The sequence below is a fragment of the Myxocyprinus asiaticus genome, chromosome 4 (assembly GCF_019703515.2).
Source record: "Myxocyprinus asiaticus isolate MX2 ecotype Aquarium Trade chromosome 4, UBuf_Myxa_2, whole genome shotgun sequence".
In the NCBI taxonomy this organism is placed as follows: domain Eukaryota; kingdom Metazoa; phylum Chordata; class Actinopteri; order Cypriniformes; family Catostomidae; genus Myxocyprinus; species Myxocyprinus asiaticus.
In genome coordinates, this window is record NC_059347.1 from 46,491,125 (window position 1) to 46,507,394 (window position 16,270).

The following is a 16,270-nucleotide window of genomic DNA, read 5'->3' on the forward strand; positions in this document are numbered from 1 at the left end:
GCTCTGAATATGAAACTAGACAAAGAGCACATGGCAAGGAAAACAACCAAAGCAGTGCGCTCACACAGAGACATAGAACATACGTGTCAGGATCCTGTCACCACAATAAACTTGACTGACAAAGGTGACAGGATCCTGACATGCTGTGTTTTAAAACCTCTCCTCCATAAGGAAACTGACACTTTCTGGAAAACCTTAACTGTGGTTGTCTTCAGATTGTCAGTGCCCATTTCTGGCAATACTGCTCTAATAAAGGACATACTGTGCTGCAGTTCTTCTTCTGTGGGGACAGCAGAACCAGGTCATCCGCACAGAGCAGGCGCTTGATTTCAGCGCTGGGTGGAGTGAGGCTTGGAATAGTGGATTGTTCCAGTACTGTTGTTAAATCATTTATGTAGATGTTAAATTAGGTTGGACTCAAGCTACATGCCCTTTTCACTTCCCGTCCTTGCTGAAGGAACAGAATTCTTTGATTTCAAGTTCTTAATGCACATTTCCTGTGCAACTAAAAAGATACAATTTCAAATGTTCTTCCAATTCCGGATTATAGAACAAGCCACCAAAGCAAAATCGAATACTTTTCTGAAATATTCTGAAAATTTTTCTGGACTGGCATTTTATGGTTTAGTTGCTAAAGATTGGGCTAGTAACCAAAAAATGAGCCATCATGCCCTTGAGCAAAGCACCTCACAATTAGTTTTCACCCAAAAATAATACAAAACCTTTGTGTGAGGAACAGGCCGAACAGCTGAACAGACTATAAACTGTTGTTGTTGTTTTTTTGGAAAAGACCTATGAGAAAATTTATTAAAATTATTATTATTTACACTTGGTCACTTTATGTGTTTTTGCTGATTGGATTGCTATTCAATCATGAAAAGACCAAGTGTAAATGCCCTCCAAGACCTCTAGAGATGGTTTGAGATGCATTCCAGACAAAACTCAGTCAACTGTAAATGCATCTGGAATTCAAGACACATCTAAACAATTTACTCTGCCCAAACAGTGCTACGCCAGCATAGGGAAAATGTGAAATGCGCAATAAATAATGGGCGAATTCCCATTGAAAGTGATCATTCCTATGCCCTACTCCCTTCAAAGGACAGATCTCTTGATGTGGGCAATCTAAAGGGAGCATGAAAGTACTTCACTAATACAGTATATGATACCATAATATCACAGAAGTGCCTTTGTAATTATTGCTGTCAGATTTATCACTTTATGGAAAGGGGTTATTAAACTCTTTATCTCTCGCATACAGTCTCCTGCAGATCAGTGTAAGAAGATCCATGCCGGTGATGAGGTCATTCAGGTCAATCACCAGACAGTGGTTGGTATCAATATGTGGGACAAGTTGTCATCTGTGTGTATATGATAAATGTGCATTAATGTCTGTACAGATTGATTATCAGTGTATGCTGAAGGGTTTTGTATATACTGTGTGTGTATATACACTATATTGCCAAAAGTATTCGCTCATCTGCCTTTAGACGCATATGAACTTAAGTGACATCCCATTCTTAATCCATAGGGTTTAATATGACGTCGGCCCACCCTTTGCAGCTATAACAGCTTCAACTCTTCTGGGAAGGCTTTCCACAAGGTTTAGGAGTGTGTTTATGGGAATTTTTGACCATTCTTCCAGAAGCGCATTTGTGAGGTCAGACACTGATGTTGGACGAGAAGGCCTGGCTCACAGTCTTCGCTCTAATTCATCACAAAGGTGCTCTATCGGGGTGAGGTCAGGACTCTGTGCAGGCCAGTCAAGTTCTTCCACACCAAACTCGCTCATCCATGTCTTCATGGACCTTGCTTTGTGCATTGGTGCGCAGTCATGTTGGAACAGGAAGGGGCCATCCCCAAACTGTTCCCACAAAGTTGGGAGCATGGAATTGTCCAAAATCTCTTGGTATGCTGAAGCATTCAGAGTTCCTTTCACTGGAACTAAGGGGCCAAGCCCAGCTCCTGAAAAACAACCCCACACCATAATCCCCCCTCCACCAAACTTCACAGTTGGCACAATGCAGTCAGACAAGTACCGTTCTCCTGGCAACCGCCAAACCCAGACTTGTCCATCAGATTGCCAGATGGAGAAGTGTGATTCGTCACTCCAGAGAACGCGTCTCCACTGCTCTAGAGTCCAGTGGCGGCGTGCTTTACACCACTGCATCCGACGCTTTGCATTGCACTTGGTGATGTATGGCTTGGATGCAGCTGCCCGGCCATGGAAACCCATTCCATGAAGCTCTCTACGCACTGTTCTTGAGCTAATCTGAAGGCCACATGAACTTTGGAGGTCTGTAGCGATTGACTCTGCAGAAAGTTGGCGACCTCTGCGCACTATGCGCCTCAGCATCCGCTGACCCTGCTCTGTCATTTTACGTGACCTACCACTTCGTGGCTGAGTTTCTGTCATTCCCAATCGCTTCCACTTTGTTGACTGTGGAATATTTAGTAGCGAGGAAATTTCACGACTGGACTTGTTGCACAGGTGGCATCCTATCACAGTACCACGCTGGAATTCACTGAGCTCCTGAGAGCGGCCCATTCTTTCACAAATGTTTGTAGAAGCAGTCTGCATGCCTAGGTGCTTCATTTTATACACCTATGGCCATGGAAGTGATTGGAACACCTGAATTCAATTATTTGGATGGGTGAGCGAATACTTTTGGCAATATAGTGTATATATATATATATATATATATATATATAAACGAAAATTTTATAAAAAAAAAACAAAAAAAACGTTTTTGAAATGGATGACTTGGACCAATAATTAAGAAAAGCAGCCACTAAGTGCCCAGCATATAGATGGGAACTCCTTCAATACTGTTTAAAAAGCATCCCAGGGTGATACTTCAAGAAGTTGGTTGAGAAAATGCCGAGAGTGCATTTCTGCAAAATCTAGGCAAAGTGTGGCCACTTTGAAGATGCTAAAATATAATATAGTTTTGATTTATTTTGGATTTTTTTAGTTACAACATAATTCCCATATTTCCATTTCTATTATTCCATAGTTTTGATGACTTTACTATTATTCTAAAATATGAAAAATAAAATAAAATAAAGAATAAGTGACCCTAAACTTTTGAACAGTAGTGTGTATTTATATATATATATAAATATATATATATATATACATGTGTGTGTGTGTGTGTGTGTGTGTGTGTGTGTGTGTGTGTGTCTGAATCAACTCTCTCTCTATCAGGTTGGTTGGCAATTGAAAAACTTGGTCAATTGTCTCCGTGAGGACCCGAGCGGAGTCATCCTCACGCTGAAGAAGAGACCACAGAACACTCTGGGCTCCACCCCTGCACTGCTAAAGAATGCCCGCTGGAAACCACTTGCCCTGCAGGTGAGTGTGTGTGTGTGTGTACTGTCAGGATAGTTCAACATGTTTGTTCAACTTTATCCATTTAATATGTATTGTGTGTGAGTGTGTGTATGAGTACGTCTCAGAGCAGTGAATGAGTTCTGTACGGCTTGTTGCCATGGCACCCAGTGCTCCATGGTTACTCAGGATACAAGCATCAGACAGATGTAGTTATCCACCTTTTTCTTGAATGCGGAAGTGTCCCACGATTCATCTGTTTTCAATTTCCGGTCTCCAGTGTTTTCACTCTCATCAGCGTATTTTCTTAGTGGGTAATGTAATATTTAATGTTATGTTTAATTGGTAAACATTGTCAAAAAATATGCCAATGGGGGAGTCGTGTGGCGCCATGCGAGGGTCGGACGTGTGAACGGTGAGCTCTGCACACTTTGCTAGTTTTTTTCATAAACTGGTGAGATTCGATACACACTGTTTCATAACAGTTCTATGAAGACAACATGTCAAAGAATTCAAAATCCTCAGGCTCTGGAGACATTAAAAGACACTTACGTGCTCAAGCTGATACCCCAGACAGGGCCGCAGACCAGGGACTCAAATTGGACAGTGCGGCAGGAGAAATTCAACATCAGCTGTCCAGCGTGTCTGTGATGCTGACGAAGGTCATAACGGACTTGGAGGATCTTGCAGTAATACCTCGATCGATTACGGCCATGGAGTCGAAATTCTCTGAGTTGGTTACAAAAATCAGGGACATCGAGAAATGAATTGATTATCTGGAGTCATTGGAGAAGGAATTATCTGCTAACCGGCTAACGACCAAGGCAGATTTGGAATGCGTTTTGGAAAAATTGGAAGATCTTGAGAATCGTAGCCAGTGAAACAATGTCCGAATTGTTGGAATTCCTGAGAATGAAGAAGGCAGAGATATGGTGAAATTCCTAGACGGGCTCTTCCCGAGTCTGCTCGACATAACAGGCCATAAGCTGGAAATCGAGCGAGCTCACAGGGTCCCGGCTCGGAGATCCGCTGAGGGAGACAGGCCCCGATCAATTCTGGCCAAATTTCTGAGATCAAAGGAGTAAGGGAAGGCTTTCTTGGAAGAACCACAGCATTTTCTTGTTTCCAGACTTTGCGAATTCGACAAGAGAGAAACGTGATCGATTCAAGGAACTCAAGAAACTCTTACATCAATGGAAGATCGCTTTTGCACTGATGTTTCCGGCCAAATTGAGAAATGATACTAAGGATGGCCACAAAGTATTTACATGTCCCCAGCAAGCATTGTCCTTCATAAAAACATTGGAGTGAGTAAGCCATGGTATGATTCTCACATTGCTTCCAAGTGAACTTGACTCACTGATCATTCACTTGGCTGTCCGAGGAAGTTGGGTGCCTTTTTTGTTTCTTTTTGTGCTGGTTCCACCTAGCGGCTGGAGTTTGTTTTGTGGAATAACACTCCTTCGGGACAGTTGTGGATGAATCTGCTCATTCTTTGTGCTTATGCCTCCTATTGGATGGAGTTTGTTTTGTGGAATATTTTTTGCAGAAATATGATATTGTGTTTCTTCAAGAAATGCATCTTTCCCACAGGAAGCTAAAAATTTGGGAAGATATGGGGTGGACATGTTTTATTTAGTGCTGGCTCGAGTAAGAGCAGGGGAGTCATTACAAGTGACAAGTACAAGTACAAGATAAGTAGCACTACAATTCAAATGCTCGAACAGATTAAAGATAAATTAGGAAGAGTCATTATTGTTTTAGCTGAAATTCAGGGGCAAAGGCTGATTTTTGCTAATATTTACACACCTAACGTTGATGATCAGGGCTTTTTTATAGAACTTGTAGGGATGTTGCAAGCCGCTGGCACCCCTCATGATATAATATTGGGAGGAGACTTTAATCTTTTGATGGAGTCAGTCCTTGATCATAGTGAAGCAAAAGTGTGCAAGCCCACTAGAGCAACATTGACGCTTCACAGGATGTGTAAAAATCTTGGTCTTACAGATATTTGGAGACTTTTGAACCCATCTTGTAGGGACTATACATTTTTTTCATCAGTCCATAAGATTTATTCTAGAATAGATTTTTTTTAAATATCTAAGTCCCTTGTTTCATCTGTTGTGGATCGCTCAGTTGGAAACATCTTAGTCTTGGACCACGCCCTGGTGAGTTTAGAGGTGTTGCCACATACGGAGAAAAAGAAATCATATAGTTGGTGCTTTAATATATCCGTTTTGCAAAATCCTGAATTCCAACAAATATTAAAGGCAGAAATCAATGTTTATATGGAGACCAACTGGTCCTAAGTATCCTCTGTGGGTGTGGCTTGGAGGCACTTAAGGCGGTTCTTAGGGGTTGGATCATACAGTATGCCTCATTCATCAAATAGTCCAAAGCATGAGAACTCGAAGTGCTGGGGCAGAGCTGAAGCACCGAATGTCGTCTGATGGCCTCAGAGAATTGACCCGATTGAAATACAGATAAAATACTATTTTGTCGCGAAAGGTGGAGTTTTGGCTATTCAGGGCAAGACAGTCATACTTTCAGTCAGAGGACAAAGCAGGGAAGCTTTTGGCTAGATATGTAAAGCAGAGAGAGTCTTTTTCTACCATTCCCTCAGTGAAATCTACTGGTAGTGAAATATTTACCTCGACCATTGACATTAAAAATGCTTTTAAAGAATCTTGATCTTTATAGTTCCACATCTTCGTCTACTGATGAAGATATTAGAAAATTTGTGGAACCATTAGAACTCCCCACACTGACGACTGAGCAAAAAAATTCTCTTGATTCTGAGATAACCTTGGAGGAGTTTGGCAAGGTAATTAAGGCCTTGCCTACAGGTAAGTCTCCTGGGCCAGATGGGTTTGCCGCTGAATTTTTTAGATCTTATGCTACAGAATTAGCCCCACTTTTGCTAGAAGTTTATACAGAATCATTAAAGAATGGAAAGCTTCCGCCAACCATAACACAAGCCTGGATCAGTCTGATACTTAAAAAGGACAAAGATCCAAGTGAGTGTAAGAGGTACTGTCCAATTTCCCTGGTCCAGCTAGACATTAGTTCGGGAATACTTTTATTGGATGGATTAAGTTACTTTATAGACACCTGGTAGCAGCGGTACAAACAAATGGATTAATTTCAGATTATTTTACTCAGGATAGGGGCACCTGGTAGGGTTGCCTTCTTTCCCCATTATTGTTCTGTCTTGCCCTGGGACCATTAGCAGCCATGATAAGAAGGGAAGATGATTTTCCAGGGGTGGTGGCGGGAGGTATGGCGCATAAGCTTTTGCTTTACGCAGATTATATTTTATTATTCGTTTCTGACCCTACTTGATCTATGCCTTGCCTTCACAGAATTATTAATTCCTTTTCTAAGTTCTCAGGATACAGAGTTAATTGGTCTAAATCGAAGCTTTGGCTCTGACAGCGTACTGCCTGGTAACGGCTTTTCAGCCGGGCACCTTTCAGTGGCCCAAACAGGGCATTAAGTGTTTGGGTATTTTATTCCCAGCAAATTTATGTGATTTAGTTAATTTTGTAATTAGACCCTTTAATAAAAAGTTTTTCAGGCGATGTGGACAGGTGGGCTTCACTACATTTATCTATGACTGGAAAGGTTAATGTTATAAAAATGAATTGTATTCCAATATTCAACTACCTACTACAGTCTCTCCCCATTGAAGTTCCCCTCATTTATTTTAAACAATTTGATAGTATAGCTAAATCTTTTATCTTGAATGGTAAACGTCCTCGGATGCATTTCAACAAGTTACACAGGCCAATTGACAAAGGTGGGTTAGGTCTCCCCAAGATTTTGTTTTATTATTATGCTTTTGGTCTCAGACATTTGCCGCATTGGTCGCTTCCACCTGAGAGAGCCCCTCCCTGGCTCTTTTTTGAACAGGAGTTCCTTGCCCCTATCTTGCCATTGCAAAGTCTTTCTACCAAGCTACTCGGAGAAGTAAAGACACATCCTGTTATCTTGCACATGCATTTAGTGTGGACAAAAGTTTCCCACGTGTTCAATTCGGACATTTACCTGAACGTTGCCGCAAGCGTTTGGTTAAACCCTAAATTGTGCATTAACAAGTCCCCTTTATGCTGGACAGAATGGATTGAGAAGGAAGTTGCTACGCTGGGTGACCTGTATGAAAATGGAGCGTTGAGATCTTTTGAAAATATTATACAGCGTTTTGGGATTCCCAGATCTCAATTCTTCAGGTACTTACAGCTGCGCCATCTACTTTGCACCATCTTTGGGAGTAGTACGTAGCCCCCTAAAGTGGCAGACACTATTGAGATGGTGCTTGCTGCTTTTGGAAAGGGCCACGAGGCTTCAGTGTACTATTCCTGGCTAATTCAGGGTTTAGGGGATGGGGTTTTAACATCTCTTATAAGAAGTTGTGGCAGAGAGACTTGAATTTAGTACTGGAAGATGGAGAATGGGGTAAGATTTAAAAAAATGTCAAGCCTGCATCTAAAGATGCAAGGGTGCACCTCATTCAATTTAAGATTCTGCATCGTTTTTATTGGACTCCCTCCAGAATGAATAGGCTTGGCCTTAAAGACACACCTACTTGCTGGCGATGCCAGTTGGAGGATGGGGACATAGCCCATGTTTTTTGGTCCTGTACTAAAATTCAAGAGTTTTGGTCGAAGGTTCAGAATTTTATTTGTGAGGTCTTGAGCACTCACACTGCACCAGACTTTGTATTTTGGGTGATGGGGCAGGTATTAATATAATGAATAAACATATAAAAAACTGGATCCTTACCAGCGTGATGATTGGCAGGCAGGTACTGCTAAGGGGATGGAAGTCGGCTGATGCGCCCTCATTTCATGAGTGGTGCACCGAGCTGGGCAGAGTGGCAGCGTTTGAAGAGGCTGGTGCACTTATTTGGCCTTCTTAGAAGGTTACCAGGGAGCAACAGGGGAGAGGGACGAGTTTAGTTAAAATTATATGTGGAACCCTTTTTCTTTTATGTTGGTTAACATAAAAGAAAAAGTCATCAAATATTATGTTATCGAGTATTTTCTTTGGACTGTTTGTTTATGTGTGTCTGTTGTTATTTAATGTTTGACCACTGGGATGTATGTTTGGTGGCGGGAGGGAGGGGGTGCACATAATTGTTAAAAGTTGATTCTTGTGTTGTTTGTTTTATTTGGTATATGGAATCAATAAAAATTTGTTAATAAAAAAAATTTAAAATTAAAATTATTTTTTTTAAAAAACATACCAATACTTCACAGAGTCGAGATGACCGTTTTTTAGAGACAGTGCCTCATCTGGGTGTGTAGATGATGTGAAGCGATGGTCCGAGGTTAATTATGTTGATATCATTAATTATGAGTTGTTATGACAGCCAACAACTGCACAAGTTGAGCAATTTTTACTCCAAGTAACACTTAAATGATTGTTGTTCTCCTTTGGATCCGTTGTTCTCCCTTGGCTTCTCCAGACCAGAAATAGAAAACAGGCAATTACAATAATCATGGCGCCGCCCAGTGGTTGCTCTGGAAAACTGTGGATATCTTGCATATGTGTCCTGTTCTCACAGTCACGACACACTGGAGCAGAGTGGACCGAAACTGTTCACTCATGAATGAATTCACACTGGTGCCAGGTTTCAACAGATCTGAAGGAGATAATGATTGTTGACATAGTCTCTCATAAACCTGCAATAGAAGAGCATTTTAAATCCTTTCTAAGTGAATAAATAAACAAATAAAGAGATGGAGACTCGGTTATGAATTAATGTATGGAGGAAACACTATATTATTAAATAGCCTGACAAATTAATAGAAAATATTATTGAAGAACATAAGGACAAATGCACTGAAATGGTTACATATACAGTATAATGACGAGCAGTGTATTTTAAATACATGTTTTCCCAGCCTCTTGTTGCCAGGTTGCTGTCTGCTGCTTGTTGCTATGCTTTTCCTCATTGCTAACTGACTGATGCAGTGCTCATGGTTGCCAAGGGCAACGCTATCGTCGTTTTTGAAACACACTCTTGCTCCTCTATTAGTCAAAGGTCTTTAGACGTGTGTGTGTGTGTGTGTGTGTGTTTATGTTTGTGTGTGTGTGTGTGTGTGTGTGTGTGTGATGGATCACTGTCCTGCCCTCCAATGTAACATGCTGCTTAAGTCTAACATATTGTAGAAGTATAATATGCTTAACATAAAGTCTGAGTCCACATTGACAGCTGGGATTCAAATTCTAATTTAAACCTGAAAATAAACAGAACTTGGAAATTTTAAAACAGAGAAACAATATGACAAAATTAACAAGAACTATTTCAGATTCTGCACTATTTCTGTTTCGCTAATCAAATAAATAAATTATTTTAATTATTCATCTTTCTTTTTATCTCTCAATCACTCTTTATTTTCTATTTTTCTATCACTCTTTCTTTTCAGTCTTTCTATCACTCATCTTTCTTTTCTATCACTCTTTCTATCTGTTTATTTTCTATCTATTTATCTATCTATCTATCTATCTATCTATCTATCTATCTATCTATCTATCTTTCTATCTTTTCTATCTTTCTGTCAGTCTTTCTTTTCTATCACTCCATCACTCTTTCTTTTCTATCTCTCCATCACTCTTTCTTTTCTGTCTTATAACTCCATCACTTTCATATCTATCTATCTATCTATCTATCTATCTATCTATCTATCTATCTATCTGTCCATCCATTCATCCATCTCTCTCTTTTCTATCTGTATTTCACTTCATCACACTTTCTATTCTTTCACTCTATCACTCATTCTTTTCTATCACTATCACTCTTCCTATCACTCGTCACTCTTTCTATCACTATTTTCTATCTATCTATCTATCTATCTATCTATCTATCTATCTATCTATCTATCTATCTATCTATCTATCTATCTATATATCTATCACTCTCTTTTCCATCTATCACTCATCACTCTTTTCTATCTATCACTCTTTATTTTCTATCTTTCTATCACTCTATCACTAATTCTTTTCTGTCACTCTATCACTCTTTCTCACTCATCACTCCATCTATCACTGTTTCTTTTCTATCTATCTATCTATCTATCTATCTATCTATCTATCTATCTATCTATCTATCTATCTATCTATCTTTCTTTCTGTCTGTCTGTCTGTCTGTCTGTCTGTCTGCCTAGCTAGCTAGCTATCTTTCTTTCTTTCTTTCCTCCTAAACCTAAGCTTTTAAACTTTTTTTAAACTTTCAGACAAAGCTTTTTCAAGGCAACATCAAAGTTTTTCTACAAACTTTACTTTTCTAGTTTGTAATGAAATACATTTTAAGTATAAAAAAAAAAAAAAAAGGAAAATGGAAGCATTTTCAGTGGACTCTCACTGTAATGTATTTGAATACTTTCACAACCCATCATGAGGACATTAGCAGTTCTGAAATTTGCATGTCTTGAGAATTTGTCTTGAATTTCTTTTCATTTATGCTGAAACCTCATTATCTCTACACTGTGCCTAACAGCAAGATGCTGTTTTTTTGTGTTTTTGATTGGCAGCCGCTGTCCACCAGTCCTTGCAGTGGTTCACCCACCCCACCCAGCACGCTTGGGTCAGTGGGACTCTCACCTGGAGTGGACACACCTGGAGGACATGATGTCTTTATACTGTCACCTGTCTATGGACACAGGTATTTACATGAACAAGTATTTACATAAACTACATTAACCACACTTTTGGTTGCTTTCAGCAGGTTGGTTTAATTTTTATGCATTTTCTTTTTGTTTTCTTACAATAATTCCCATTCTCTGTTTCTTTTCCAGAGAGGAGGATCTGGATCGAGGTGGGTTTGGTGTGTTTGGTTCTGATTCTCCGGGGTATTATGTAGAACAGGAGGTACTCGGAGGGCAGTATTTCCCTCTCCTGGAGGAGGATTCTGGAAGAAATACGGGACTGCGACGCAGAGACCGGACCCCAACTCACAGTAAGAACAAACACATGCATAAAAACATGATGCTTTTTATACTCTTTTTACTTTCTGTACTTACTTATATTTGAAATGTGATCATTTTTATTCCTTTTTTCAAAATTGTATTGTTTCTTAGTCATTTATTCTCTGCTGAATCTACACGCATCATATACTGTCTACATATAAATTGTATACTGCATGCTGTACTTGAAATAATAAATGACACAAAGTTTTTTTGCCATACATTTTTTAATTGTTGTGTGTTAAGTCGATGTTACATGATGTCATATGATATACAGTTTCTGGCATTTCTGGATGTTTGCCATTTCTAAAAGCAGGACATTGATGCATTGCATTACAGAAGACTGCAAATCTCAGCCAATTTAGTATGTTGTACTACTATGTATAGTAATACCCACTGATAGATGTTATCTAAAACACACCAATACAACACACAACCACACTCAGATGTTGTTTGCATCTCCCTGTAGGTGACCCCCGGCAGGTTTCTATGGGAACTGAGTGGCTGGCAGAACCTCAAGAATCTGGAGTTTACAAAAGAGGAAGCAGAGGTGATGAATTGACCTATAAGATGTATTTATTTATTATTATTATAATTTATTATTTGTATAGGCATTGACTCCCAACAGGGATTTTGTCTGTCAGTCTGTAAAGAGAAATGAAAGCTGTTTCCCCAAAAACGGCATTAAGAACTTGTACTTTAAAGATGGACAGATGTTGATCTTTATGAGGATTTTGAGGTCAAAGCTCAGTGATGTGATGCTAACATAAAAGCTCCATATTTGTTATGTGAACATATATTCAGGAAGTGCTTATTTTAGTAGCTTGTGTTTGAGACGAGTATTTATTTATGCTAAAAACGTTTTTATGGCATGTCAAAGTACCTTTTCTATGTGGCAGATAAAATGATTGTCAAATTTACCCAGATCAAAAAATATATATCATGCTTGTTGATCATTTGCCAACATACAAAATGATGTACATTACTTTAACTAAAGAGGCTAACCTAAAGTCAACAGAGCCCACCCCATGTCTCGATGTCACTCTTGTCCCTAGATGTGGCTTGAGTCTATGGGAATTTTTGCCCCTTTTATCTTCACCTGGTGAATATTGTAAGTCTGATTGCTCAGAAAAGTAAAAGCACATCTCTTTCCAATCAGCTGCATGATGTTAGGTGTCATTCATGTCTGCAGTACGAACGATGCAGGATGAATTATGCGAATTATGAGCAATAATAGCAGAGATGCTTTCCTCCTGAAACATTGGGTGCAATGGTTTAAACTCTGTCTCGTTTCTCCCTGTCTAGCAGACAGTAGCTGAGTTTTCATCCATGTATTTTTATTCACATTTTGGGATACCGTATAAAAACTTCTTGGTTGAAACACTAATATGTGAATAAAATTTATTAGGAATGCAAAATGTGCATCAAATAAGTCATAACTGACCTAACCAGCAGACCAATTATTGCATCTGAAATGTTTCTCTGGTCATCCTGAAATAACGGTGTCTATAAATCAAAAGCCTGCATAGCGTTTGTAGAGCAAAGAAGTAAAATACACACTTGAACTGTGCTGAAGAACAGGTTTGTTGATGTTTTAATATCTAATAGATCCGCACGGTAAAATCATAAGGAAGGAGGAACGCACACAAATAGTGCTACCAGAACTGTGATGTGCTATCGCTCCCAGACATGAGACAAAGTTCTTTACAGTGTTTTGTCATGTGCTCTAAGTATTTTATTAATTAAAGAGTCGCAGTGGCTAGAATTTCTCTGAAAGTGAGGTTTCCGGGATGTGAGAGGTGAAGATGTAACTGTAAATAAATAAAATGACTAATTCATTACTTGTTTCTTGGTGCTTTATTTTTGTGTGGAAACAGACCTCTAAGAATAGAACAGAGAACACGTAGGTAGCCCTGGCACGTATATAAATAGAAGACAAACATGGGGAAATAAACCTCTCAAACCACACACACACAGGAAGGTGTCAGAATCAGAAGCTCTGCAAGCTAGAGTCATAAAGAGTTGAGGCATGCTGGCAAGTCAGTTCACTCGGTGGCCATCTTAGCAACACCTAGCTATTTTCTATGTAGACAATAGGCATAAAAGTAAAGCTCCTATCTGCTTGAATGGGAAAATACAGAAATCTCCAAAACTGTTTGTCAAGATTATGTTTCAATAACATTTTTCAAATCAGCAAAGAATCTGACAACAATCACACATTTTTTTCTTTAGTTTGAATCATGCTAAAATTGGTGTTTCTCAGGCTAGTCCAGCTAATGCATATGTGAAAAGAAAACAAAAGTAAAAAAATAGCTGAACTTCTCTTATTTCTCTATTTTTCCCTCCTCCTTAAACTGTCCCTGAATATGCTCAGTCTTTGCATTCTAAGTCCTTTTGCTGTCTTTCCCTCAGAATCTGACTCACTGCTTGTTTTCTATCTTTCTTTCCAGAACTAACTTCCACTATCTCTCTCCATTAGATTCAGACTCCTCCCTCTTGCGGTTCCTCAGTGATGACAGAATTCTGCTCATCCAGGAAGAGGCAGAGTTTTCCCATCGTGACACAAGCAGGCGATCAAGGAAGAAGAGCCGAAATCCCAGCAGCACCAGTTTTCCCATCAGTCCCTCTATGCTTGCCCCACCAGTGCGTCTGGACGCAGGTCCCCCCGAGGGGCTGCCCTTCCCTGTGCCCGACTCAAACACGATGCCACACTACCATGTGAGTGATATGTCGAATCTGATCAGAGTTGTGGCAATAGAACAGATACTATACAGAGCACAAGCACAGTTATGGATGGCTTGATGTAAGTCAGCATTATTTTGGTATTCAAAAGGCCAAGGTTCAAAATGCATGGTCTTGAATTAGTGCAAAATCAGAGCTGTTTCTTAAAATCATTGACATTTTCACGTGTTTGAACAACAGTCACCCTCATGTGTTACTGTAGCTTAACTGGTAGATCATGGTGCTTAAAACCCCAAATGATGGGTTCGATTTCCATGTATAGCTTAAATATACTATTATTCACTTTGGATAAAATCATCTGATAAATGAAAAAATGTAAATGTTGAAGAGGGAAGACGTTGATGTCACTGCTCTGATGACACACATTTGTGCAATATTGTCACATGTGCATTGTCATACACAAATGCACACAGACTCGCACACAGTTCTCTGCCACAGTAGTTTCATTTTATAACACAGAACAGGAAATGTAAATTTCCCTTCCTCTCTCTTTCTCTGTCTGTCTCTCTCTATCATTCTGTTCATTGCCCCAGAGAACTGCAGACACACTCAGAGCAGATGCCGATAGGTGAGTAACCGCTATACCTTCTTTAAATGGGTCAATTAATTTTTGTGCCAAAAAAAGATCATAGATAATATATTTTTAGTAATATAGTCATAGTAATATTAACATTTTCCATCTTTTCCCTGACCCTATTAATTAAACAGGCTGTTGTTTGTTGCTTTGCCTTTAAGACTAAACACCTCTTCGCATGTTAAATGGATAGTTCACCCAAAAATTAAAATTCTCTCATCATTGTAACAGTATAGAGATGGGCAAGGAGGAGGCGGGAACCGGCTGAACAGTCAAAGTAATATTTAATTTAAACAAAAAGACACAAACACAAATGCACACATGGCAGCTGCGTGTGGCTCACTGTTTCTTGAACTGCCCCATCCGGCTGCATTTATCCCTCTCCTCGGCTGATTAGCCCGATTGGGGGCCGGGCGTGCATAGTCACGGCTCGGCCCTGCCCTCTTCCACATCACAATCATTTTCTAACACTCATGATATCCCAGGTGTGTATGACTTCCTTTCTTCAGCATAACACATTTGGAGAAAAATAGAAAAATATCTCAGCTCAGTTGGTCCTTAAAATGCATGTGGATGGTGATCAAACTTTTGAAGCTCCAAAAAGAACAGACAGTCATCATAAGTGTCATCCATATGACTCCAGTGGTTAAATTGATGTCTTCTAAAGCATTGTGATCATTTTTGGTGCGAAAAAGATAAATATTTAAGTACTTTTTAACTATAAATCATCATAATCCACGTAATCGCATTGGCTTGTTCACACGAGAACTGAGGCACGTGCGACACACCTGGAAGAGCAGAGCGCAGTAGGAACGCTGTACAGAAGCTCCGTTGGTTTTGGTTTAGATCTGTATGATTTTCTCAATGGTGCGTTTGTGTGCTTATCTTGAATGTCTCAACCGAGAGAAAAACGTGAGATTACGTTCGCCATCATGAATACGTAACACGAGAGACCATGTGAACTCCACCCTCTCGTGAATGTGTATACTGCTGCTGACCGGAAACAATGATTTATAGTTAAAAAAAATACTTAAATATTTATCTTTTTCGCACCAAAAGTGATAATTTCGCTTTAGAAGACAATAATTAACCAATGGAGTCATATGGATGACACTTATACTGACTGTCTGTGATTTTTGGAGCTTAAAAGTTCTAATCACCATCCACTTGCATTTTAAGGGCCTTCTGAGCTGAGATATTTTTCTATTTTTCTTCAAATGTGTTTTGCTAAAGAAAGAAAGTCATACACACCTGGGTTGGGTTGAGGGTGAGTAAATGTTGAGAGAATTATCATTTTTGGGTGAACTAACACTTTAAGTGAGAAACAGCACTCACACATAAGCTGCATTACATTTTGACAAATTCACAAAGCAATCTGCGTTGAAATGTGTCGGTTGAACTGATCAGACTGAAACGATTACAGACCTTAAAAAAAACAACAAAAAAATAACTTTAGCCACTTTTTCTTAGCGTTGGGATCCTTCAGAGAGATATGTTGAGTGGCATGTGCTAAAAACAGCCAGAAGAGTCCAAGAAAAAGTACAAGGTTTGGCAGATTTCCCTGCAATTTACCCTTATCATTAGTTGTAAGTAGTGTTGTAGTGTTAGGATTAATAGTATCTATTCTACTTCCTCCTTATTACCTCACTGTGACCC

The 16,270-nt window shown here is 39.4% G+C and overlaps 1 protein-coding gene across 2 annotated transcripts in view; it reads left to right on the forward strand.

Moving 5' to 3' along the window:
- The window catches only part of LOC127434724 (connector enhancer of kinase suppressor of ras 2-like), a 59,635-nt gene that overhangs the window by 34,330 nt on the left and 9,035 nt on the right, over window positions 1–16,270 (forward strand). For both annotated transcript variants that reach the window (XM_051687674.1, XM_051687665.1), the window contains exons 8-14: window positions 1,262–1,330; window positions 3,209–3,355; window positions 10,867–10,997; window positions 11,131–11,291; window positions 11,768–11,848; window positions 13,778–14,016; window positions 14,574–14,608. In XM_051687674.1, the coding sequence (XP_051543634.1) occupies window positions 1,262–1,330; window positions 3,209–3,355; window positions 10,867–10,997; window positions 11,131–11,291; window positions 11,768–11,848; window positions 13,778–14,016; window positions 14,574–14,608 (863 nt within the window). The remainder of the gene's footprint in view (window positions 1–1,261; window positions 1,331–3,208; window positions 3,356–10,866; window positions 10,998–11,130; window positions 11,292–11,767; window positions 11,849–13,777; window positions 14,017–14,573; window positions 14,609–16,270) is intronic.